This window comes from Ranitomeya imitator, chromosome 4 (genome assembly GCF_032444005.1).
Source record: "Ranitomeya imitator isolate aRanImi1 chromosome 4, aRanImi1.pri, whole genome shotgun sequence".
NCBI classification, from domain to species: domain Eukaryota; kingdom Metazoa; phylum Chordata; class Amphibia; order Anura; family Dendrobatidae; genus Ranitomeya; species Ranitomeya imitator.
The window spans coordinates 534,188,443-534,216,239 of record NC_091285.1 but is presented as its reverse complement, the minus strand read 5'-3'; the positions used below and the strand labels follow the sequence as shown (position 1 = coordinate 534,216,239).

At 44.7% G+C, this 27,797-nt stretch overlaps 1 protein-coding gene and 1 long non-coding RNA gene across 4 annotated transcripts in view; one reads left to right on the top strand and one right to left on the bottom strand.

The window, feature by feature from the left end:
• POLG (DNA polymerase gamma, catalytic subunit) overlaps positions 1–27,797 on the top strand; it is a 170,176-nt gene that overhangs the window by 102,790 nt on the left and 39,589 nt on the right. For all 3 annotated transcript variants that reach the window (XR_011320805.1, XM_069766214.1, XM_069766215.1), the window contains exons 13-14: positions 2,394–2,554; positions 27,744–27,797. Coding sequence is in view for 2 of the 3 variants with exons in the window: in XM_069766214.1 (XP_069622315.1) it covers positions 2,394–2,554; positions 27,744–27,797 (215 nt within the window). In the remaining variant the exon portion in view is untranslated. The remainder of the gene's footprint in view (positions 1–2,393; positions 2,555–27,743) is intronic.
• On the bottom strand, positions 375–27,778 carry LOC138676689 (uncharacterized). Its single transcript, XR_011320806.1, has 3 exons — positions 27,719–27,778; positions 13,817–13,908; positions 375–488 (listed from the first exon to the last, which is right to left on the bottom strand). It is a non-coding gene; the product is annotated as an uncharacterized lncRNA (long non-coding RNA).

The window sequence follows — 27,797 nt, the reverse complement described above, 5'->3', positions numbered from 1 at the left end:
TAGGTCTATTGGAACATACAGCAGGTGGAATAAGTATCGAACACGTCACCAATTTTCTAAGTAAAAATATTTCTGAATGTGCTCCTGACATGAAATTCTCACCAGATGTTGGTAATAACTCATCTAATCCACACAGGCATAGAAATCAAACCATAGATGTCAATAAATTGTATAATAATGAGAACTGACACAGGGAAAAAGTATTGAACACGCTTACTGAAATGTATTTAATACTTCGTATAAAACCCTTTGGTGTTGACAGCGTCAAGATGCCTCCTGTATGGAGAATCTAGTCTCATTCATTGCTCAGGTGTGATTTTGGCCCATTCTTCCACACAAAGACTCTTCAAATCCTGAAGGCTCCATGGGCTCCTATGAACTCTGAGCTTTAGTTCCTTTCATAAGTTTTCCATTGGATTCAGTTCAGATGATTGGCTCGGTTATTCTAGCAGCTTTATTTTCTTTCTCTCAATTGAGAGTTTCTTTATCTGTATGAAATATTCATGATTATGGTAGATGGTGGCAGATGTTTAGCAAGATCTGTAGCTGCTAATCAAAATTCTCAAGACTGAACAGGAAAGATATATATCTTGGTACCGTGTTAGCCAGTGGATAGAAAAATATTTAGAATTGAGAGTCCTCAGTGGTTGATACCTTTTAATGGCTAACTGAAAAGATGGCAACAAATTGCAAGCTTGCAAGACTGCTCCGGTCTCTTCAACAGGCATAGACTAATACCAATTCTGAAGAATTGACCGTCCAACACACCTTAAATGGGACAGTTTCCATCCAAAACACATAAAATCTCTATTGTCTACAGCCAAGCCATCAGATACAATCATATATGTTCCAACCCCATGGATAGAGATGAACACCTTGGTCGCCTCAGAAAGACCTTTTTTAATCAGGGCTACCATTAATTCAAAACCAAATTACAAGAGCCACCAGAATATCAAGGAATCACCTGATACATTACAAAGCTAAAGAAAAAAATAACTGGATGCTTCTAGTAGTCACCTACAATCCAAATCTGGAGGTGCTAAGGGGAGCTGCACAGAAACTACAACCTTTACTAAAAAAGATGTCCGCTTTCAATCCATTTTTCCAGACTCCCCACTACTGTGTTTTAGGCAGCCCCCAAATCTAAGAAGCATCATTGTCAGAAGCTCGCTGTTCTCTCCAACAGCTGCAGGAACCTTTCCTTGCAACCAGAAAAAATGTAAAACCTGTCCATTTATAATGACCACAGACAAGATAAAGATCCCCAATTCACATCAGGACTACAAGATCCCAGGTACCTTCAGCTGCACCACATCTAATGTGGTGTACTGAATTATTTGTACTAAATGTCCAACTTGGGACCTGTATGTAGGGGAGACAGGGCAGAAACTGAGAACAAGGATGAACTCTCATCGCCATACAATAAGAGAATAAAAGAATGGATCTATCTGTGGCAATACATTTTTGTCTCCCCGATCATAGCATTATGGACATGAAATTGCTTGTATTAAAAGGTAACTTCAAATCTCAGCAAGACAGAAGGATCGTGGAATATAAGCTGATGATGACCTTTGTCACTCTCAGTGCAGGAATGAATGTGTTGCATGGATTTATGTCTTTTTACATCAACTAAGGAATTTGTTCCTCAGACCATGTGGGGTCACCATAACATAGAACCAGACCCCAGAAGGCAATAAAACATTCACACTCCTTATCTATGAACTTTCCAATATTTATGGACATAGCTGTTTATCACTCACATAATGGTGGTTCGGCTTCACGTCACCTGTCTTATCTATGGCATTTTTCTGTGCTGTGTTGTGCATAAATATATGTTCTTACAGAATTTGTATTAGTCTATGCCTGATGAAGAGACCTGAGTAGTCTCGAAAGCTTGCAATTTGTTACCATCTTTTCAGTTAGCCATTAAAAGGTATCAATCACTGAGGACTCTCAATTCTAAATATTTTTCAAGACTGAACATGAAGTTCTTGGTTAACATTTTGATCAAATTGTATAAGCCCACTGCCATATCATTCAGCACCACAGAAGCAATGACTGCCATAAATTACAGGTCTTTTGTCACGATGACAGTGGTCACCATGGCCCACCTAAACAAGTCGCCGTGATGTGTCAGTGGGTTTATGCACTTTGATCAAAATGTTAACCGTTTTGAAAAGTTTGCCTAGTCAAAGTAGATCATTGTATAATATTTGTATGTGTGGTTGATCCCCTTTTTCATGTGAACTTTAGAGGAAAACTGCAAATAAATTGTCGTCATTGCGTCTTATAAAATAACTCTATTTGAATAGCCTTCTTGACAAGCATTTTGTTTCTTTGCGGTGAATAACACAAGAATAACTTTTCTGTAATACCATTGTTTTACCATTTAGGACGGAAATGCTAATAATGTGGGCAGCCCATTTGCAAAGGATTTTCTTCCAAAGATGGAAGATGGAACATTACAGGCCAGTACTGGGGGCAACAGTGCCACACGAGCATTAGAAATTAACAAGATGATCTCATTCTGGAGGAACGCACACAAGCGCATAAGGTATTTTATGTTTTATAACGTTATCTGCTATTCCTCTTAATTCAAACACTTTAATGACGTGAGATGTACATTTTCAATCTAAATCATGTGTGTGGGGTGTATGGAATGGGGTCAAGAGCTGAGCTTGTTCTGTACCAAACAGATGCTGCATGTGTCACGATCGCAAACATCCGCATTTAACTTGGCCTGCTGAACGGTGCACTTGAGCATCGTCTCCCATTTTTATAAACCACCAAAAATATATAAATAAGCCTTATAAGATTCTTATCACCATAATTATACTATCCTGGAGCACCACATACTGGTCTTTTTTACTGAACTAAGAATACCATAAAAATTACATTTTATCGGTCGTCCATGACAGCACTACGGAGAGAGGGGATCCGCCATTCAGGAACAGGAAACCTACAGATACATAAGGGCGGCACCTCTCCCACGCATCAGTTGGTTTCCTGTTCCTGGAGGACAGGATTCCCTTCAGATACGACTTCGTTCTCCTATCAACACCCAGGCCGGCTGTCCGACCCAGGTAGCGAGGGGGTCTCCTACCTCGGGCAGTGCGGGTCCCTAGAAGCGCCACGGTGGGTCCGGGTAGGACTCCACGACAGTGAGCGGTGCAGCGTGAAGCGGCGTCCGGTGGAGGTCCATCCCCAGTGGCAGCGAGGTGTATATGTCCCCCCCCCCTGAGGTCCATTCACCCCCCTAGGCCTCGGTCTTCCCCACCTCTGATCCCCGTCGCTGCGGTGCAGCGTCCTGTGTGCTCCTTCCGGTTTGGGGGGCCGGTCCGGAGCCGGGGGTCGCTATGCTGCGGGCGGCGATAGTGTGGCGGCTGGGGGGACCGGCGGTGCCGTCCCCGGGCTTCCGGGCGCGTCCCTGAGCTCTCTGCCCGATACTGGAAGTGACGCGCGGAGGGGGCGGGGCCTAAACCGGAAGTGAAACGCCGGCCGTTTTTTTCGAAAAAACGCCGCTATCCTGCATGCGGCGGGGGGGAGGGGGGGGTGCAAGGATCTGCAGGTGCGGGGGTGGATTTAGCCACGCACCTGCACATGTTCCGGACCTGGGGGAAGGGCTATATATAGCCATACAGAGCGCTGCAGGGCTGCTTGTGAGCCCATCTGCAGCTATGGATGAGCCGGAAGCTACCGTCGGTTTGCTGGAGGAGCAGGACAGATCCTCGGAGAGGTCCCATGCGAACCCCCAGCCGAAGACTCGCGGACGCAGTAATCAGCCCAGTCGCAGATCTAAACAAAAGGATCTGGACCGACCCCCCAGTGATCCGGTACCTACCGCTACTGCCCGGGTAAGAGATCTACGTGAACGTACCCTGATGCAGTCTTTTCCTATGTTTATTTCCGTAGGGGAAAAAATGCGCTGGTAAAGTTAAAAACAAGGAGTGCGCGCTATGTGCTTGCCCTTTGCCAGACGCCTACCCTAAGAGACTTTGTCAGTCGTGTGTGCGGCAGACGGTAGGAAATAAATTGATGGGAACACGGTATAGCGGTAGCACCGGGGTAAAATTACATAGCCCTTTTCTCCGCTCCCATAGGTGGCGGAAGAATCTCCTGATTTTACGTCAAACCTTAGGGAGATTATCAGGAAGGAGGTGAAAGATTCCCTGAAATCCCTGTCCCGGGGGGAGCCTTCCAAAAGAAGAAAGGAGCCTAGCGCCTCAGATTTGGATTCGTCCGCTGGCCCTAGTAGGGTGAATGATTCAGACGCCTCTGGCTCCTCAGCGTCCTCTTCGGAAGAGGACTCTAACCGTTTCTGTTTTCCGTTGGACCAAATGGACAAACTGATTAAATCAGTTAGATCCACCATGGGGGTGGCTGACGAAAGGCCAGAACTTTCAGCGCAGGACCTAATGTTTGGCGGTTTAGACCCAAAAAAGCGTAGGTCTTTTCCGCTCAATGACAAGGTTCAGAACCTCATCAAAAGGGAATGGAAGAAGCCAGAGAAAAAAGGCTCCTTTCCACCGGCCTTTAAACGTAGATATCCCTTTGAGGACCCCATGGTGAACACATGGGATAAGGCACCAAGATTGGACGCAGCGGTGGCTAAGGCATCTAAAAAATAATCTATCCCCTTTGATGACATGGCTTCCCTAAAGGATCCTCTCGATAAGAAGGCTGACTCGTTCCTTAAAGGGACATGGGAAATGTCGGCGGGTACCCTGAGACCTGTTGTAGCTGCGACATGTGCAGCCAGATCAATGATGGTCTGGCTGGATCAGCTAGGATCTAAATTGGAAGAGGGAGTCTCCAGAGATTCTATGTTGAAATTCCTACCATCAATTCAGAATGCCGCTGCCTTTCTGGCGGATGCATCTGCGGATTCTGCAAGAATGGCGGCTAGAGCGGCAGGACTATCAAACGCAGCACGCAAGGCCCTATGGCTGAAATGTTGGCCGGGTGACCTTCAATCCAGATCCCGTCTCTGCTCTATTCCGTGCGAAGGGGAATACCTGTTTGGTCCAGTCCTAGACGAACTGCTGGAGAAAGCTGGAGACGAGAAGAAGAAGTTTCCCAATCTACCAACTACTTCTTACAGACGTCCCATCGCAGGGAAAAGATTCTTTCGAAGTAGACCAGCTAGAGACCAGAGAAGATGGGACGATAAAAAAAGGAGAGGTACTGGATTTATGTTTGGAGGTGGGGGACGTCAGGAGCCATCCTGTGAGGTCAAAAAACCACCCCAATGACTAGTCGCCCCGGTGAGAGGTAGACTATCTGCCTTCTACCCGGCCTGGTCCAAAATCTCCAGTAGCGATTGGATTTTGGGGATAATAGCTACGGGTCTGCGGCTAGAGTTCTCCTCTATCCGTCAGAATTTCTTCAGGATTACCCCGCTCAGGTCCTCTCCAGCAGAACAGGCGGTCCTGGAAACGGAAGTTCACGACCTGCTCAATAAGAATGTCCTATCTGAAGTTCCAGAAGGAGAACAGGGTAGTGGATTTTATTCTCCGCTATTCCTGATAAGTAAACCTGACGGCTCCTTCAGGACAATTATTAACCATAGGGCTCTTAATAATTTCCTGACCGTTCAATCATTTAAAATGGAAACCATTAACACCGCAATAAAGCTACTGTTTAAAAACTGCTTTATGGTAGTATTGGGTTTAAAGGACGCCTATTACCATATCCCTATTTATGCAGAACACCAACGATACCTGAGGGTGGCGGTACGGTTGGATGGGGTGGTCAGGCACTTCCAGTATAGGGCCCTCCCCTTTGGTGTATCGGTCGCCCCTCGGGTGTTTACCAAAGTAATGGCTGAAGTTATGGCGCACCTTCATGAGTCCGACATTCTAATAATCCCCTACCTAGACGATCTCCTTATCGTAGGTAATACGGCAGATCACTGTCTGGAACAGTTACATAAAGTGATGTCTGCTCTGGAGCTTCTCGGGTGGATGCTAAATATTAAAAAATCACGGTTACAGCCCATGACGGTGTAGCAATTTTTAGGCCTGACCCTGGATTCCCAGGTTCAGGAATGCCGTTTGCCTCAAGAGAAAATTGATCGCTTGCACCTTCAGGTGCTGAATGCCTCTAAAAACCCCACCATGTCCCTTAGAAGAGCCATGTCTCTGTTAGGCTCTCTCTCGTCCTGTATTCCAGCGGTCCGATGGGCCCAGTATCATACTAGGATACTTCAGGGCGAGGTGCTGATACAACAAAAAAGCTTGGGGGGATGTCTGGAGAGCATGCTGACCCTATCCCAAGACGCTATTGTATCCCTCGGATGGTGGCTAAACCGAGAGAACCTGTCCACGGGGGTCCCCTGGGAATATAATGTAACTCGTATAGTCACCTCGGACGCCAGCCCTTCTGGGTGGGGGGCTCACATGGGGGATACATTGGTCCAGGGGCTTTGGGATTGGTGTCAGATAGAAATGTCCTCTAACCTGAAGGAGTTAACGGCAGTAGAACAGGCAGTTAAAACACACCTTGTTTATCTACAGGGCCACCACGTGCGGGTATTCTCGGACAATCGGGTCACCGTGGCGTACATAAACCACCAAGGCGGGACCCGTTCCAAATCCCTAATGTGCGTAGCAGATCGTCTGTTCCAGCTAGCAGAGCAACATCTTCTCTCATTGACCGCTCTTCACATAAGTGGAGCAGAAAACACTATGGTGGATTTCTTAAGCCGCAACACATTGAGGCAGGGAGAGTGGTCCCTGAACGGCTCCATCTACAACCTCATCGTGGAAAGGTGGGGTCAACCAGAGGTAGACCTGTTTGCCACAAAAGAAAACAGAAAAGTGACTCAATTCTGCTCTCTGAACCCCAGAGAAAATCCTCTATCAGTAGACGCCCTCCTCATAGACTGGAACTTCAGACTAGCCTACGCCTTTCCTCCCCTGTCTCTACTTCCTCTGGTGGTGAGGAAAATCAGGAAGGACAAAGCCACAGTGATATTAATTGCCCCCTTCTGGCCCAGAAGGACGTGGTTTCCATGCCTAAGGGCTATGTGTATATATCCGACCCATGGGTCTTACCAGACATCCCGGATCTCCTATCCCAGGGCCCAGTCTACCATCCTCGGGCGGTTGGCCTTCATCCGACGGCGTGGATTTTGAGCAGGCGCTGTTAAAGGATAGGGGGTTCTCTCCGGGCCTCATTAACACTCTGCTGAAGAGCAGAAAAATAATCACCACAAAAATTTATGTCCGGATCTGGGTGAGATTTCTTCAGAACTCGGGGGTAATAGCTGGTCAGTCAATACCAATAGACCAGATTTTGGAATTCTTACAGAAGGGGTTAGATATGGGGTTATCCCCAAATACTCTTAAAGTGCAGGTATCCGCCTTAGGGGCCCTCTTTGGCTGTAACATTGCTGAGCATCACTGGGTCAGCAGATTCATTAGGGCGACAAAACGGTCTAGGCCAAATTTGTAAGGCTGCTACTTGGTCTTCTCCAAACACATTCTATAACCACTATAGATTGAACCTGGGTGCCTCTTCTGACCTCTCTTTTGGTGTAAGGGTGCTGCAAGCTGTAGTCCCTCCCTAGTTAGTTACTCTCTGTAATTCTCTCCATAGTGCTGTCATGGACGACCGATAAAGTCTTAGTTACTCACCGGTTAACGGTGTTTCTCGGAGTCCATGACAGCACCTGTACATACCCTCCCCGTCTTCTTAAGTTCTGGGTGTAGACCTCTTCCTTTATTTATATAATTCACGGGTAGTGAATAGTTTATTATTGTATCATGGTTTATTATGTATGCTATTAACCTTCGTGGTCCTCTTGTGCTCTGTAAACCAACTGATGCGTGGGAGAGGTGCCGCCCTTATGTATCTGTAGGTTTCCTGTTCCTGAAGGGCGGATCCCCTCTCTCCGTAGTGCTGTCATGGACTCCGAGAAACACCGTTAACCGGTGAGTAACTAAGACTTTCTTATTTCCATCATTTTACCCCACTTGGATGTTTTTTTACTACAATATATGATGTACAATAAGAAATTGTATTGTTTGCTTTGATGCAAATGACCCATAAGGAGTGGTAGACTCCCTAGTCTTGTAGAAACAAGAGAACAATTATAGAACCAGAAACACATGGGCTACTTGCAAATTAAACAAGTCTGTAGGAATATGTTCACACACACCACCAAGAAACTTGAAGGCACAAAAGAGCACAGTGAGGTCAAAAATACTCTGTTGTAAAAAAAAAATCAGCATCTGATACTAAGTTCAGCTACAATTTTATTACCCCTTTTTCAGCCCAGAACAAGAGAATTCACCTGGTTCTGAAAAAACATTGGGGCATACTTCTTAATGATCCCATATTTGGGAAGCTTCTTCCCAACAATCCCCTGATAATTTTTCGAAGGGCCCCAACATTAAAAAACATGTTGGCCCCCAGCCGTCTAAAGAAAAAAGAGGATCTCAATTCCTCTACAAAAAAGCCCAGACAAAGCTTCTATAGATGTGGCATCCCGAGATGCCTATGTTGCTCGAGCATCATTCATGATGCAAAAACTTTTTCATCAGACAGTGGAAATTCAGATGAGTTTCAAATCAAATACCATTTGACTTGCCAATCCAGTTTTGTCATCTATGTCATTATATGCGAATGTAAGAAATTATATGTGGGCAGGACAACGCAACAGCTGCATAAAAGAATAAACTCACACAGGTATAATATAAAAGAAGGATTTTTACAGCATGGCCTTTCCAGGCATTATGCAATATATGACAACAAAAGGATCTCCTTCAGGGTGATCCCTATTGACCATGTCCCCCTTGATAATCCTAATCGAGTCCAGACTCTTAACAGGAAAGAGATCTTCTGGATTCACAAGATGAACACTATAAATCCCAATGGACTCAATGAAACAACTGATTTGTTCAATTGATATGGATATTTCTATGGATTCTGCTCTGTTTCCCCTGCAGAACCTCAGTATTCTTCTGCACGTTATAACGTTTGTTTTTATTTATTAAAAAAAAGAAGGAAAAAAAAAATTCTCGGGGACTTTCTTTGGGTTTTTTTTGTTTCTTGTTTTTTTTTGTTTTCCATTGTTATCTCTTTGATTTCACAGACTCTTGTGAAACTACCACCTAATGAAAGAATCCAATCAAATTCACTCATGGCTCAATGGTTCAAAACATCAGTAGCAGGGTCCTGACAAAGGATAAATGTTTTAACACCATAGGTTCAAGCACTCCCCCAGCTTGCAAAAGTTATTCATTTACTTTACTCTTTTTTTTTTTTTTAAAGGGAACCTGTCACCCCGTTTTTTGAGATTGAGCTATAAATACTGTTAAATAGGGCCTGCGCTGTGTGTTCCTATAGTGTATGTAGTGTACCCCGATTCCCTATGCGCAGATCGAGTGCTCTGCTGCACGGGGCTTCAGGAAAATGGCGCATTAGAGATCGCGGCGGCCATTTTCCCAAAGCCGAGTTTGCATCTCGGCTTTGGGAAAATGGCCGCCGCGATCTCTAATGCGCACGCGCGGCATCCCGCGGCCATTTTCCTGAAGCCCCGTGCAGCAGAGCACTCGATCTGCGCACGCGCGGCCCCAGGAAGATGGCCGCCCCCACCGATGCAAGGGATTACAGCGCAGATCGCGCGCTGCTTGTTCACCACTACGCCACTACGCCACCAACGTAAAGCTGAGGAAGAACCACCGATGTCACCACGCCCTCCCGACCTGACCAGCCTGATTGACAGGCGAAAACGGCGACTTTGGTAAGTTATTTCTCAGCATACATGGGGAATTGGGGTACACTACATACACTATAGGAACACACAGCGCAGGCCCTATTTAACAGTATTTATAGCTCAATCTCAAAAAACGGGGTGACAGGTTCCCTTTAACTGTTTATTTTTGAAAAAAAATCCTTTTTCTCATTCAAATAACATCATAAACATAAGTATAGTTGTAGCAAAATTAAGCAAAACAATGCAAAACATTTTAGATGTCTCTTCCAGTGGCACAGTGCGCAGCACTGCTGCTCCTGCTAAACTTAGAGCAAACATCTAATGCATCATCTAAGAGTAGGTGGGGTACAGGGAAGGGATAGGGAAAAAGTCAGGGAGGGGAAAAGACACAGAAAGAAAGAAAAAAGGCACGTAACATCAGTTGGTTAGCTTAGTTACATAGTGATCCCATGGAGCCAAGATGCGATTGAACAAATCAAGTTGATTATTAATACAGGCCGTAAGATTCTCCATACGTCTCATTTCTTTAATCTTCATCCGGAGTTTTTTCATGGAGGGAGCTGAGCTTTTCTTCCAGTATGAGGCTAATAGACACTTCGCCGATGTTAGGATATGGAGGAGCAGCGCGGCAGGGCCCCTTGTCATGGGCACGGGGGGAACATTAAGCAAAAAAGTCACAGGATCCAGAGGAATCTCTACATCTAACACCTGAGAAATCAACCCCTGTACTCTCTTCCAGAATGGGGATATAGTCTGGCAATCCCAGAATATATGTGGCAATGAGCCCACAGCCCCCAGGCATCTCCAGCATTTATCCGACGTGGCAGGGTAAATATTATGTAAAACCTCCGGCATATGATACCAATGCATCAGTATCTTGTACTGATTTTCCTTTTGTGTTATGCATGGTGACGATTTAGCTGCCTTATACATAATATACTGTGCAGACAAATAGGTATAGATAGGAACATTAAATGCAAAGTACAAATTATCTCACCGCAGCTGAAGTAAGTAGATAAAGGCTGCAACTTCTAACTAACGGATGATTTCGGCGTTCCCCTCTCGCCCCGACGCGCGTTTCGCCCTTAGCTTCTTCCGGGGGCGTACCCAAGGGATGTTCGGTTCGGGGAGCGGTGCCATGTAAGCGCTTACGGTAGATTTGGCTGGCCGCATACATATTATGTATTCCCTGCAGGGGCGCTCTCTATGATTATACATGTGCAATGACAGGCATCAGGCGGATCTGGATATACATCACTCTTTATGTGATCTATTGAATTTTCGATAGATCTCTCTATGTGCAGTTTTTAGGCTATGTACATTTTGCTATAGGATGTTTTTTTCGGCCCCCTAGGGTATCTTTTTGTAAATTATGTTCCGTAACCTTTTTAAATATTGTTAATAAATAAATTCTTTTTTAGCAATATTGTTTATGGTTCTCTTCTTTGGAATCAGTGGTTAATGCCATTGATTATCCATATTGTTGTTGCATTTAGGATTGAAGTGCCATATGGTAATTTGTTGGACATAATATTGAAAAAAGATCTATAGTACGTCTAGTGTTATCACCCGCTTGCCTATTTGCCACAAAACCGACCTGATCTTTATGGATTAAATCCGGAAGAAGCAAACTCATTCTATTAGCCAGGATTTTAGTAAATATTTTAAGATCAGCACTTAGTAGGGATATAGGACAATAGCTGACGCAATCAGCAGGGTCCTTTCCCTGTTTATGTATTACTGTGATATTTGAACTCAGCATAGAGGAGGGATTGGGAGAACCTGACATGAAGGAATTAAAGAGTGGTAACATAAAGGCCATCAATTCTTTCTGGAATGTTTTGTAGTATAAATATGTGAACCCATCAGGTCCTGGGGCTTTACCCTGGGGCAATTCTTTAATTGTATTCTCCAGTTCTTCTTCGGTTATTATGTTGTTTAGTGTTAAAAGGGCTTCCACACTCAAGGTTGGTAATTGACAGGAGTCCAAGTAAAGGTACCGTCACACTTAACGACGCTGCAGCGATACCGACAACGATCCGGATCGCTGCAGCGTCGCTGTTTGGTCGCTGGAGAGCTGTCACACAGACAGCTCTCCAGCGACCAACGATGCTGGTAACCAGGGTAAACATCGGGTAACTAAGCGCAGGGCCGCGCTTAGTAACCCGATGTTTACCCTGGTTACCATCCTAAAAGTAAAAAAAAAAACAACACTACATACTTACCTACAGCCGTCTGTCCTCCAGCGCTGTGCTCTGCACTCCTCCTGTACTGTCTGTGAGCACAGCGGCCGGAAAGCAGAGCGGTGACGTCACCGCTCTGCTTTCCGGCTGACCGACGCTCACAGACAGTACAGGAGGAGTGCAGAGCACAGCGCTGGAGGACAGACAGCGGTAGGTAAGTATGTAGTGTTTGTTTTTTTTTACTTTTAGGATGGTAACCAGGGTAAACATCGGGTTACTAAGCGCGGCCCTGCGCTTAGTTACCCGATGTTTACCCTGGTTACCAGTGAAGACATCGCTGAATCGGTGTCACACACGCCGATTCAGCGATGTCTGCGGGGAGTCCAGCGACCAAATAAAGTTCTGGACTTTCTTCCCCGACCAGCGACAGCACAGCAGGGGCCTGATCGCTGCTGCCTGTCACACTGGACGATATCGCTAGCGAGGACGCTGCAACGTCACGGATCGCTAGCGATATCGTCTAGTGTGACGGTACCTTAAGTTTTGAGTCTTTCAGATCTATCAATCTGGTCTATGGGTAGAGTGGAGGGTAATGAATATAGACGGGAATAGTAATCCTGAAATATGTTTGCTTGTTTCTGTGGGTCATATATGAGGTGTCCCTGTTTATTTTTAATGGCAAAGGGGGAAGCCTGAACCAATCTCTCCCTCAACTGAGCTGCCAAGAGATCGTGGGCCTTATTACCCCTCTCATAGTATTTTTGCTTAGTATACACCATCATTTTTTCAACTTTCTGGATAGCGAGAACCCTCAGCCCACCCCTTACCTCAACAATTTTTTTAAGTGTACGTTTAGAGGGTTGCACAGACATTCTTCGTTCCAACTTTTTGAGACGTGCCAAAAGAGTCATCTGTTGATGATTACTGTCTCTTTTTAAGTGTGATGCTAATGAAATGCAGTTCCCTCACATTACAACTTTATGCGCCTCCCAAACTGAGGAGAGCGAAGGGACAGAATCTTTATTTAGAGTAAAGTAATCCTCCAACTGTTCTTGGAGTTTGGCTTTATGCATTGGATGTTTGAGTAAATAATCATTTAGCCTCCAATGACATTCCTGTCTTGGCGAGGAGGCCGGGCGGAGATCCAGTATAACTGGTGCATGATCCGACCACGTAATTTGGCCAATGTCTGCTGTTGCAGTTCCTCGCAAAGCCAAGAGATTGCCAAAGAAAGAGTCTATCCGCGTGTGGGTTGAGTGTGGACGTGAATAGAATGTGTATTGCTTGGCTGTCAGGTTAGAGGTACGCCACAGGTCATAGAGGCTATGCTTTCGAATTAGCGCAAGGAACACCTTCGTTTGTCTAGTCAAAGTCAATGGGGTTGGGGCGCCACTTACAGAAAGCCTCTCCGCTAATGCTGAAAAAATCAAATTAAAATCACCCCCCAAATATAGCGCATGTGATGGGGTTTGACGTAATTTAGCTAATACCCGATTTAGGAAAAGTAACTGTCCAGAATTGGGGACATATACGTTACATAGTATCATAGGGACTCCCTTCAAAGTTTCTGTTAGGATCAAGTATCGTCCATTAGGGTCTGAGTCCAAGTTAATAACCTGGAAAGGGCAATTTTGAGCTACCATAATCGCCACTCCCACTTTTTTCCTATTTTGGGTGGCTGTTTATACTATTGGAAATCTTCCAATAGCAAAGTTGAAGGATCCTGTTCCATCATGGTGCATCTCCTGCAGAAACACAATATCTCCCTTTGAAGACTTCAATTCTCATAGAAGGAGGCATCTCTTAACATCCGAGTTGAGCCCCTTAACATTTATTGACATGAGACGCACCATGATAGAGCCACTGTCTCCAAAAAAAAACAATATATACGAGATGAAGCAATATATCTCACCCGCTTCCAGGTCCACTGGCCCCCTCTCTTGACCAAGTAGTGGCCCACCAAGCTACCCACTCCATACTGGGATAGATACATGATGCCGTTACCTAGGAGAAGAAAAATAAAAGAAGGAAGACAAGGAGGGAGAAGGGAAGGTAGGGAACAAACAAACTCTTGGTCACGTTACCAAGTGTGACCCCATTTGAAATTACGCAAAAACAGCAATATATAATAGTTTAAATGTATCACATGATCCTACCAAAATCTTGAGAACATAGCATAAGCAGGAATTAAAACATAACTTTTAATGTATAACCAAATAAAGGAATATATTAAATAAACTGTCACCCAAAGAAAATGTATCGATAAAAAAGTACAACTGGGTATACCCTGTCAGGGGACGTGCCATACAAAATTTAGTACTTATTCAAGATTTTTGTGCAGACACTGGCAGTGGTCCAGTGTCCCATCACTCAACCCAAGGTACCTGATTAAATGGTGATAATGCCTATAGATGAAGCATTTATCAAGTGCCAATACAGATAACCTTGGTTGCATTAGTATTAGCAGATATCACAAAATAAAGGGAAGGGTAAGATCAATTGGAAGAGATATGTACATAAATGTAATATTGGAACAATCTCACCAATTGCTGAGGATAGGTAAGGTGGAGCCCCAATTCGCTTAGGTGGAGAAATCCTTCAAGTCACAACATCGGAAGACAATTCCCTGTCAGTCCCTGGGGGGCTATCAATAAATCACATCTACCCCTAAGGTATAACATGCCCTGCACTCTCCCTATTTCCAGGTCCCTTGGGTTTAGTGATAGGATACTGGACCACTGCCTATCCCTGCTTATCCCATTTGAAATTAGACTCCAAAAACAAGTCCAGAGCCTGATTACTTTTTGAACCGTGGTCAAAATCCCACATTGACCATATTCCTTCTCTGACGCCCGAACTGACATCAGGAAACTGGAAATGTTAATACGGGGGGAAAAAACAGGGGGAAAAAACGAACTAGAAGATTCTGGAGAATTCAAGTAGTCTGAGCCGTTAGAGTGCCTTCTTGCACTCCCTGCCAGCCTTGCAGTTGAGGCAGCATTATTTTATGCGGTCATATTTCTGTAGATATAAGATGATCCGTAGTGCAAGTCCCAGGGTCTGTTCATGTTAACAACACAGGCAAAATAATCCTCTTAATTTTCCATCAGCGCCTAGAAGGGTGGTGGTTTTTCTCCTGAGATAGGACCGGGGGGAGGCACGCCGTTTTTTAGCTGAAATTTGCTGCCAAGCTGGGGACGGCGGTGGGTCAGTTCCCAGTTTGGTAGTTTTGGGACCGGAATTTCTAAGGCTGAGCAAAACTGGTGCAGGTCAGCTGCAACTCTAAGGGTGGATGAGCGGCCATTTCTTCTGGCTGTAAGGCTGAATGGGAACCCCCATCTGTACATGATTTGGTTATCTTTCAATGTTGTTAGAAGAGGACGTAGCAGACGCCTCCTTTGCAGAGTGATCCAGGAGAGGTCTGGCAGAATCTGGAGTTGATTTCCCTCAAACTGAATGCTCCGTTTTCTCCTGGCATGGAACATTATTTCTTCCTTCAGTCCATAATCTGTGACACAGCATATGATATCACGGGGCAGTGGAGATGATCCTTTAGGACGTAGTGCTCTATGTGCCCTATCAAGTTTGATCTGTTGAGCAGGAGGAGCGTCCATTATTTTGTTAAAAATATTCTGTAAAATCTTAGGAAGATTTTCCTCGCCGTGAGGTTCTGGCAAGCCACGAACCCTAAAATTATGTCTGCGACCCCTATTGTCAAAATCCTCCAGGTGTCTTTGATAGTCACAAATTGCTTCATGCTGCGCCATAACCGTGGAATGGAGCTGAGAAATATATGTACGGGTTAGATCATGGTCATCTTCTAGGGTCTCAACTCTGTGTGAAATAAGTTGAATATCCCTCCTTACAGTCGCAATCTCCACTCTGCATGCATCACGCACTTCAGCTATAAGGCTACGTTCACACTAGCGTTCGGCTAGTGTGCGTCGCGCTAGCGTCGGGCGACGCAGCGGCGACGCACGCGTCATGCGCCCCTATGTTTAACATGGGGGACGCATGCGTTTTTGCTTGTTGCGTTTTCCGACACGTGCGTCTTTTTTTACGCTAGCGTCGGACCAAGAAAACGCAACAAGTTGCATTTTTCTTGCGTCCAATTTTCGTCGAAAAATGCAGTGTTTTTGCGTGCGTTGTGCATCGCGTTGCCGACGCAGCGGCGCACAACGCTAGTGTGAACGTAGTATAAGCAATTTAATATAAGCTCCATTTATCATGAGCATCATCAGGTGCTGTAAACTCAGAGTCTGAAGAGAATTCCTGGTCTATATTACTAGCAAATTGAGACAGGCAGGGAGTACTTGATATATCAGCCTTATTCCCTTCTGAATCTGCTATATATGGATCTTGCCTGTAGTTAGAGCCCTGACCTTGCTCTGGGATGGGAGATGTCGCCTTTGCTGCAGGCTGATCTAGTACACAGCTCTGCTTGGAAAGTTCCTTTTGCATGTGTAACTCTGGGAGGGGGGCCTCCTTTTTTGAAAGGAGGCATCTCCATGTGCCTTCTTTTGCTATAAATACAAGACCCTGTATGTGTATGTGTATAGACTGTCCTGAGGAAGTGGTGTGATCACCACGAAACGCGTAGAAATAAAGTCTATTCTCTATTACATCTTCTTGGACTACTCTGCAGAAGTACTCCTCCATTGCGCATGCATGGACTTCACTTTCATACAACTTTATTGATAGCACACTGCCCTTGTGGATTTACAAGATGGCCGTGACCAGTCTGCCCCATGTGCCTTTCCTGACGCCGTCTCCTAACAGGTGAACATTATTTACCTCATTCTTATTCTGCATAAATATCTGATCAACACGCTACACAGTATGCTACCTCTCCCTGAGGAAGCCACAATTTCCTCGGCGATACGCGTGGTTTGTTTTCCCCACATCCCCCCCCTTTCTTTTCCATCAGCACGCATATGGCTTTAGCCTGATTTTAGCATTTGGATCCCATCTGGTGTATGTATTTGATTGTTTTCTTGACATGCAGGACCTTATCATATTTTGTGGTCCTTCTATTTTGCATGGCTTTATTGGTTGGAAGCCGTTTAGGCATTGATCTTCTTTGCCTGTGGGGTTCACGGTTTTCTACCTATATCTGTAGGGCTATATGGTACTGTGATATCATACTAAGCATATTGTATATGGTTATACTGTAGGCCATTATATTATATTACATTACTATTTTGGAGGGGTTAGGGATGTGGGATGTCATTGTCCCTATATTAGGATATGACTTGTGTATAAGCTTTGTCCTGTTGTTGCACTTTTAATGTTTTTAATCTTTTTTTCTGTGTGATGTGTCCTTCTGTGTGTTGCACTATTTTTTGTAAAGCTTATCAATAAAATTTTGTACTTTTTTTATACATGTTTGTGGTGCTCCCTTCTGTGTGGACTTGATCTTTTTCTCTGTGGGTGAAGTCGCAATGATTCCAAGTCCACGGTGAGCCCCAATATTTATACATTCAGCGGTGCCCTCCGCCTTCTCGAACTCGTATGCTGTATCTCAGGGGACACCGTGCCTGAGTTATACAGCACATAGAGGACACAGCATGAGATACAGTATACAGCACATAGGGGACACAACCTGAAGTATACAGCACAGAGGCGACACTGAGCCTAAGGTATACAGCACAAAAGGGACAACAAGTCTGAGATATACAGCACGTCGGGGACACTGTGCCTGAGTTATACAGCACATAGGCTGTGTCCTCTATGTGCTGTTGCCTCAGGCTCGGTGTCCTCTATGTGTGGTATACCTCAGGCTCAGTGACCCCTGTGTGCTGTATACCTCAGTCTTGGTGTCCCCTTTTTGCTGTATACCTAGGCTTGGTGTCCCCTCTGTGCTGTATACCTCAGGCTTGATGTTCCCTTTGTGCTGGATACCTCAGGCTCAGTGTGCCCTTTGTACTGTTATCTCAGGCTCAGTGTACCCTATATGCCATATATCTCAGGCTCAGTGTACCCTATATGCCATATACCTCAGGATCGGTGTACCCAATCTGCTGTATACCTCAGGATCGGAGTACCCTATGTGCTGTATACATCAGGATTGGTGCACCCCATGTGCTTTATGCATCAGGCTGTGTCCTATATGTGCTGTATATCTCAGATTTAGTGTCCCCTCTGTGCTGTAAACCTCAGGCTTGGTGTGCCCTTTCTTCTGTGTACCTTAGGCTTGATGTTTCCTGTGTGCTGTATACCTCAGGCTCAGTGTCCCCTTTGTGCTGTATACTTTACACTCAGTGTCCCCTATGTGCTTTATACATCATGCTCGGTGTCCCCTCTGTGCTGTATACCTCAGGCTCAGTGTCCCCTTTGTGCTGTATACTTTACACTCAGTGTCCCCTATGTGCTTTATACATCAGGCTCGGTGTCCCCTCTGTGCTGTATACCTCAGGGTCAGTGTACCCTATGTAATGTATAACTCAGGCTCAGTGTTTCCTATGTGATGTATACAGCAGTCAAGGTGTATCATGTGCATTACACAATCACCTTTTCCTGCTGCATGCTTTATTTAGGGGATGATGCTATGTCTAATTACTGAACTGGATCTTTTGGAACTACTATAGTATTTAACTATTAGGTACTATGATTTTCTCTTTTGACATTAACATTTTTCATGTTTTATATAATAATTTCACTGTTGTTTTGATGCTGAAACTATTTTGCTCAATCATGCTTTTGATTTTTCAATTGTGTTTTTTAAGGTAGTGGTGTGACATCCTACACATGACCACTACAAAGAAAAGTTGAGACAGAGTGTCGATCTTTTCAAGATAAATAGTCAAATTAATATTTTTTTGTTGAAGTCAAAGGCAAACCTGTGTGCCTGGTTTGTGGTGCTGCGTTAGCAGTAATGAAAAAAGCCAATCTTCAGCATCATTACATCTCTAAACATAAAAAACTCAATGAATTTGAATGCCAAATGTGTCTGCATAAAATCAGTGCTCTAAAGTGGAGTTTGTAATCACTATCAGCCTCTGTTACTAGGTTACTAGGCCTCGTTGTGACAGAAACAATGTTATTCAGGCGAGCTATGTAGTGAGCCAGCTAGTTGCAAAGAAGCGGAGACCTCATGTAGAGGGAGAGTTTGTGTGGAGAGTGCATGATGGCTGCCGCTGAGTTGTTAGCCACAAAGTAAAATAGTTTCAAACTGTTGGTTTATCTCAGAGAACTGTCTTGGATTGGATTACTGACTTGGCACAAGACATTGAAAAAACACTCATAGATTCGGCAGGAGATTTCCAATTTTTTTCTCTGGTTTGTGATCAGGCAATGGACATAGCAAATACTGCCCAACTAGCCATTTTCCTTCATGGAATCACTGCAGAGTGTGATACGCGAGAAGAACTGCTGTCTCTGGAAGCCATGCATGGCAGTACAAGAGGTGAAGACTTGTTTGAGAGACTTGTTTTATCACTAAAAAAATTTGAGCTACCATTTAATGTTAACTGGCTTTACTACAGATGGTTGGCTCACAAAAAGCGTTAATTGCATTGTCAAGAAAGAAATTAATTGTCTTAAGGTACCTTCACACTCAGCGACGCTGCAGCGATACCGACAACGATGTCGATCGCTGCAGCGTCGCTGTTTGGTCGCTGGAGAGCTGTCACACAGACAGCTCTCCAGCGACCAACGATCCTGAAGTCCCCGGGTAACCAGGGTAAACATCGGGTTACTAAGCGCAGGGTCGCGCTTAGTAACCCGATGTTTACCCTGGTTTACCAGCCTAAACGTTAAAAAAACAAACACTACATACTTACCTTCAGCTGTCTGTCCCCCGGCGCTCTGCTTTCCTCTGCACTGTCAGCGCCGGTCAGCCGGAAAGCAGAGCGGTGACGTCAAGGAGTTCATGGAGATGAAGAGGAAACCTGTCAGTGAACTCAATGATGGCAAGTGGCAGTGTGATCTAGTGTTCATGGTGGACATTACCAAGTACCTCTCAGAGCTGAACGCCAAGCTGCCGGGCCCCAACCAGCTTCTTAGCTCCTTGCTTTCAAACGTGAAATCATTTGAAGCTATACTAAGACTGTGGAAAGTGCAATTCGAAAGAAATAACGCTGTGCATTTCCCCACTGTGAAAAGACAAAAGTCTTCTACGACACTTGAATACGGTGGTGAATGTGCAAAACTAATTGAGGTATTTAGTGAAATAATCAAGGATGTCAAAGTTAAACAAAAGGAATTGAATATCTTTGCTACACCATTCAATGTGGAATCAGCTGATGTGTCTGATAACCTGCAACATGAAGTCATTCAACTGCAAAACGATGAGGAGCTGAAAGCTCTGTACAACAACCTCCCTCTGGGAGGAGACATGCATTGAGCAGTGATGATTTTCCCACTGTGAGGAGACAAGCATTTAAATATGCATCTGTGTTCGGAACAACTAATTGCTGCAAGCGGTTCTTTTGAAAAATTTCCATCATGAAAAGTTGAGTGCGCTCCAGACTGATGCCAACTTGGAAAACCAGTTCCGAGTAGCAACATCATCAGTACCCTCTAACATCACACAATTTACCAAAGAGAAGCCGTTCCAGCCATCACACTGGGGGGAGAGTTATTTAATTTATTTGCTTGATTAAATATAGGGGGATGGGTTTGGGGATTGGGGTGTGGGATGTAATGCCTTATATTTTAAAAATTCTATAAAAACACATGATTAAATAAGATATATATATATAGTGGGCTAATGTTTAAGTTAATAATTTTATGCGGCCTCCAAACAAATGATGTAATAAATATGCATTGGATCTTGGCACCAGGGCCCTTTTTACACAAAGTGGGACCCTGGGCAAAAGTTTAATGCTCACATATTGCACATCACACAGAAACATTTCTGTTGTATTTACAAGTGCTAAGTTCAGGCCGTTAAACAAGCGCAATCGACAATATTGAAGTTGTTCGCTTGTTTCCTGGCCTCTTTAGGGTAGGTGCACTCTTTCAGTAATTTACAAAAAAAGGTTGCACTCTATCGTGCCAAAGCATGTCTATATGAAATATGAATAGCAAAATGGCTTTTGAACATTAGGAAAAATATTTATGAGACACTTTGCACAAAATTTGGCCAAATAGTGTGAGCCCATCAACCATCATCAAGGTGGTCTCATTAATCTGATGGGTCCCTGACCTCCCTGTCCAATGTGAACATTTACCTAAGGCTAATGTCTGAATGCATGGGTAAATGTGGACACCTCTCTCAGTAAAGTGTACATATGTGGGTTGATTGAAACCAAATGTGATTAGATGTAATTAAAAACCACATGGTGAAGGGAGAAGTGCTCAGTCAGTAAGCTAACATGGAAATAACAGAAAAGCGACTGGCGCATTCAAACTAGTGTGAATAGGTGCATACCAGGAGCAGCTACCTCCATATATAATATACAAAAAATTGTACAATGTATTGTATACGGAGGTAGCTGCTCCTGGTATGCACCTATTCACACTAGTTTGGATGTGCTAGTCGATTTTCTGTTATTTCCACGTTCAGTAATTGGCAGCGCTTTGGACGCAGCACATGTCCGCTGCGTCCAAAGCGCTGCTGGCTATTGAACGCAGGTGAATCCGCCAGTGTTCATTGAGCCGTGCGGCATCACTACTTCCAATACATTGTACAGGTGAAATTTATCTTGCAGAGACTAATAAAGATAAATTGACATGCTGCGGTCTTGAAAGTTGTGCCGCATGTTTGTCTCTGTGGGTGAGCTGCGGGCATCTGTGCACGCATAGTGGGCATGGGATTTCAAAATCCCATCAACTATGCTGTAACATCTGGCCGCTGCACAAGTACGCAATATCCAACCCCGCATCATTTACTGACCGTGTGAACCTACCCTTACTCCAGCTGAGGAAGAATGATTGGTACAGATAGTCCTCAATACAGTATAATGCAGATCCCATATAGTACATATAGTAAAATGCACTCCCCATGGACCTTGATAGAGTATACTGCAGCCCCCCCCTCATAGATTATACTGCAGTCCCCTCAGAGTATAATGCAGCCCCCCGCACACACAGTATAATGCAGGCCCTACCCCCACAAACACACAGTATAGTGCAGCCCCCTTCACACACAGTGTAATGCAGCCCCCCACACACATAGTATAATGCAGCCCCACACACACATTATAATGCAGACCCCACACTGTATAATTCAGCCCCCCCCCCCCCGCAAACACACAGTATAATACAGCCCCCTTCACACACAGTATAATGCAGCCCCCCCCACACACACAGTATAATGCAGCCCCCTTAGAGTATAATGCATCCCACCAGAGATGCACACAGTATATTGCAGCCCACCCACACACAATATAGTGCAGTCCCCCCACATACAGTATAGTGCAATCCCTGCACACAGTATAATGCACATCCCTAAGAGTATAATACAGCTCCACACACACACACAGTATAATGCAGCCCACAGAGTATAAAGCAACCCCCTCAGAGTATATTGCAGCCCCCCAGAGTATAGTGCAGCCCTACACACAGTATAATGAAGCCCCCCCAAAAAGACACAGTATAGTGCAGTCCCCACACACACAGTATAGTGCAGTACCTCCACACATACCATCGTGCAGCAGACACTATAATGCAGACAGACACACACACACACACAATACTTACCTCTCCTCCTCATTCCCCAGCTGCTCTGGCTTCTGCAGAGTGTCTCTGAGACAGAGGGGGAATGATGGGAGAGGGAGCGCCACATGACTCTCTCTCCTCCATCACTGCTTTCAACCTTATCGGCATCTATGATGCCGATAAACTGAATGCGCGATGCGGGGAGGGGCGGTGCTGGGCCCCTCTTACTCATGGGCCCCATAGCGGCCACTGGCTAGGGGCCCCGGCTGTCTGCCCCTAATGCCAGCCCTGCTTGGCAGAAAAAAAGGTTCCCCTCAAGATTAAGGCTGGGTTCACATTACGTTATAGGTGTCCGTTGGACGGACTACGTTACACCGTGGCATTATCACCGCCATTAAGTCCTATGTCGGACGTATCGCTAGCGCACGCCCACAATGGGCGTGCGCCGCTAGCGATGTGCCGTCATTGAGTGACGACCCTGGGACGCGGGCTGCAGCGTTTCCGGGTCCGTCACTGCTAGCGCAGATAGAGCATCTGCTAGCTCTATCTGTGCTAGCGCGATGACGTATCGGCACTTGCATTAACAGCAGCCCGTTAACGCATGTGTTGAATGGGCTGCTGTTAACGCAATGTGAATCTAGCCTGAGTGTCCGGTTACATCATGTCCAAGGATAAACATGTACACAGATCATACAACTGCTCGGAGGCCATTAGATAAGAGGCGGCCTAAACTTGTTTCTTCCCTCTTTGCAATTTCAGCAAACCATGAAATGTCTATTTACACTGGCCAGCTATTGGTCATGAGTGTTCATAGGAGCACCTGGAAAAGAGAAATGTCCTGGGCAAGTTTTATAAGGATTTGGGGCCCTTGGTTAAACAAACACCAGACTTACCTTTAAACAGTCTGTTAAGAGAGAATATGATGTACATGCTGATGTCTACACTTTAGTGGGTTATGTTGTCTTGGTATCAGGTGTTATTTCTTTAGGGTTTTTTTTTTCTATTCTTGTAGTGTTACAGTCAAATTATAAAATATTCGAAAACTCTCAATGGAAACAGCTGGTTTTTTTTTAAATATATATTTTGGCATCACACTGTCCTGTATAAACTGGTGATGTGCTGCTGAGATCACGTCAACTTGTGCACACAGAACCAGGGTTGCCAACGTTATTATTTTGTTTGGATGGCTTACCAAAAAAATCACGGACAGACAATATTTTTTATGGCTACATTGGAAAAGCATAATAAATTATGATTATAATTGATCAATATTTACAGCCCATAATTCTGATATGGAAACACTAACTTAATTGACTGGAAACTGAAAAATAATGATAATTACAGTCATCATAATCTGTGTAAGTTTTCTTCAGCTTAAAAAAACCAAAACACAGATGGCTTAACCCCTTAAAGACCGCCGATACGCCTTTTAATGGCGGCAGTTAAGGGTACTTAACTAACGGCGCTGTGGAAAAAGTGAATAGCGCCCCCCATAGTCGGATTTTCTCTGGGGTCTCGGTTGCCGGGGGTAGCCGAGACCCCAGAGAACATGATTCGGGGGGGTTTTACCGACCCCCGAGTTGCGATCGCCGGTAATTAACCGTTTACCGTCGATCGCAAAAAAAAAAAAACGCGATTTCCCTTTTAATTTCTCTGTCCTCCCATGTGATCGCACATCAGAGGACAGAGAAATGGGGTCCCCGATAGCCCCTGATACTCACCTGTCTCCCCCGGTGCTCCTCATAGCTCCCGATGGGTGCTGCCATCTTTTTCCGGCAAAAAAATGGTGGGCGCATGCACAGTGCGCCCGCCGGCCGGCACCAGAAGAATCTTTGGGGTCTCGGCTGCCGGGGGTAGCCGAGACCCCAAAGAACATGATCGGGGTCGGTTTTTACCGTCGGTCGCAAAAAAAAAAAAAAGCGATGTCATTCTCTGTCCTCTGATGTGATCGCACATCAGAGGACAGAAAAATAGGGGGATTCGGGGACCCTATTATACTTACCGGTGTCCCTGGGTCCTCCTGCGTCCTCTCCTGCCCGCCGGCTTCTTCATCGGGAAAGAAAATGGCGGGCGAATGCGCAGTGCGCCCACCATCTGCCGGCCGGCAGGAGAGATCAGTTGGGGCTAAAATTAGGGTTGGGGCTAAATTTAGGGTTAGGGTTGGGGCTAAATTTAGGGTTAGAGCTAGGGTTAGGCTTCTTTCACACTTGCGTCGGTACGGGGCCGTCGCAATGCGTCGGCCCAACGTACCGACGCACGTTGTGAAAATTGTGCACAACGTGGGCAGCGGATGCAGTTTTTCAACGCATTCGCTGCCCAGTCTATGTCCTGGGGAGGAGGGGGCAGAGTTACGGCCACACATGCTCGGAAATGGACGCGACGTACAAAAAAAAGGTTACATTGAACTTTTTTTTGTGACGGCGGTCCGCCAAAACACAATGGATCCAGTGCATAACGGACGCGACGTGTGGCCATCTGTCGGCAATACAAGTCTATGGGCAAAAAAGGCATCCTGCGGGCACATTTGCAGGATCCGGTTTTTGTCCAAAACGACGGATTGCGACGGATGCCACACAACACAAGTGTTAAAGTAGCCTTAGGGTTGGGGCTAAAGTTAGGGTTGGGGCTAAATATAGGGTTAGGGCTAAAGTTAGGGCCAGGGCTAGGGTTGGGGCTAAAATTAGGGTTAGGGTTGGGGCTAAAGTTAGGGTTAGGGTTGGGGCTAAAGTTAGGGTTAGGGTTGTGGCTAAAGTTAGGGCTAGGGTTGGAGCTAAAGTTAGGGCTAGGGTTGCGGCTAAAGTTAGGGTTAGAGTTGGAATTAGGGTTAGGGTTTGGATTAGGGTTGGTATTAGGGTTAGGGTTGGCATTAGGGTTATGTTTGGGATTAGGGTTAGGTTTGGGATTAGGGTTAAGGTTAGGGTTGGGATTAGGGTTAGGGGTGTATTGGGATTAGGGTTAGGTTTGAGGTTAGGGTTGAGATTAGGATTAGGGGTGTGTTGGATTTAGGGTTTTGCTAAGGGTTATGGTTAGGGTTGAGATTAGGGTTGTTTTGGGGTTAGGGTTGTGATTATCGTTAGGGTTGTGATTAGGATTATGGATCGGGTTGGGATTAGGGTTAGGGGTGTGTTGGGGTTAGGGTTGGAGTTAGAATTGGGGGGTTTCCACTGTTTAGGTACATCAGGGGGTCTCCAAACACGACAGCCAATTTTGCGCTCAAAAAGTCAAATGGTGCTCCCTCCCTTCTGAGCTCTGCCGTGCGCCCAAACAGTGGTTTACCCCCACATATAGGGTATCAGCGTACTCGGGATAAATTGGACAACAACTTTTGGGGTCCAATTTCTCCCGTTACCCTTGTGAAAATAAAAATTTGGGGGCTAAAAAATCTTTTTTTGTGGAAAAAAAAATATTTTTTATTTTCACGAATCTGCATTATAAACTTCTGTGAAGCACATGGGCATTCAAAGTTCCCACCACACATCTAGATGAGTTCCTTGGGGGGTCTAGTTTCCAAAATGGGATCACTTCTGGGGGTTTCTACTGTTTAGGTACATCAGAGGCTCTGCAAATGCAACATAACGCCCGCAGAACATTCTATGAAAGTCTGCATTCCAAAACAAGGCTCCTTCCCTTCCGAGCTCTGCCGTGCGCCCAAACACTGGTTTACCCACAGATACTCAGGACAAATTGGACAACAACTTTTGGAGTCCAATTTCTTTTGTTACCCTTGTGAAAATAAAAACTTGGGGGCTAAATCATTTTTATAGAAAAAATGCGATTTTTTATTTTTTATTTTCACGGCTCTACGTTATAAACTTCTGTGAAGCATCTGGGGGTTTAAAGTGCTCACCACACATCTAGATAAGTTCCTTAAGGGGTCTAGTTTCCAAAATGGTGTCACTTGTGGGGGGTTTCCACTGTTTAGGCACATCAGGGGCTCTCTAAACGTGACATGGCATCCAATCTCAATTCCAGCCAATTCTGCGTTGAAAAAGTCAAATGGCGCTTCTTCACTTCCAACCTCTGCGGTGCGCCCAAACAGTAGTTTACCCCCACATATGTGGTATCTGCGTGTTCAGGAGAAATTGCATAACAAAATTTATGGTTAAATTTCTGTTTTTACACATGTGAAAATAAAAAAAAATGGTTCTAAATTAAAATATTTGCAAAAAAAAGTTAAATGTTCATTTTTTCCTTCCACATTGTTTCAGTTCCTGTGAAGCACGTAAAGGGTTAATAAACTTCTTGAATGGGGTTTTGAGCACCTTGAGGGGTGTAGTTTTTAGAATGGTGTCACACTTCGTTATTTTCTATCATATAGACCCCTCAAAATTACTTCAAATCTGATGTGGTCCATAAAAAAAAATGAGAAATTGCTGGTCAACTTTTAACCCTTATGACTCCCTAACAAAAAAAAAATGTTGTTTCCAAAATTGTGCTGATGTAAAGTAGACATGTGGGAAATGTTATTTATTAACTATTTTCCGTGACATATCTCTCTGATTTAAGGGCATAAAAATACAAAGTTTGAAAATTGCAAAATGTTAAAATTTTTTGCCATATTTCTGTTTTTTTCATAAATAATCGCAAGTAATATCGAAGAAATGTTACCGCTACCATGAAATACAATATGTCACGAAAAAACAATCTCAGTATCAGCGGGATCCGTTAAAGCGTTCCAAAGTTATAACCTCATAAAGTGACAGTGGTCAGAATTGTAAAAATTGGCTCGGTCATTAAGTACCAAAGTGGCTCTGTCGCTAAGGGATTAAAAATGTTTTACGGACAGGGCAAAACAGCAACTATTTTTATGGACTGCCTTAGAATTTCTGAACAGTTAGCAACCTAGCACGGAGTGATCGTATTGTGTACAAAGCTAGTCTACATAGGCCATTAAATAACCGAGGATCGGCTTGCATTTGGCTAATCATTGGTCATTCAATGGCCTGTGTCAGCCTGTCTAAATGCAACCTATCCAACAGTGAGCTATCTCTTCTACTTTAATGGATTGGAAGATGTTGATGACGTGCCAGACACCCTGGACCTTCCTAATGAATTGCTGTCAACCAGGAGGCAGAATTAGTTTTTTTTTTGCTATGAAATGCCCCTTCCTCCATTAATGTAACGGTTTATCGCAAATCCTTAGATGTAAAAGAAACTAAATTGTACAATTTTTCCACTTTTCTGAGATGTGCTTTTCAAACCTAGCACTTACCATTCAGTTGTTTTGTTCTTTACAGTTCCCAGAAGGTCGTATGGCTGAAGAAAGGAGAACTGCCGCGCACAGTCACCAG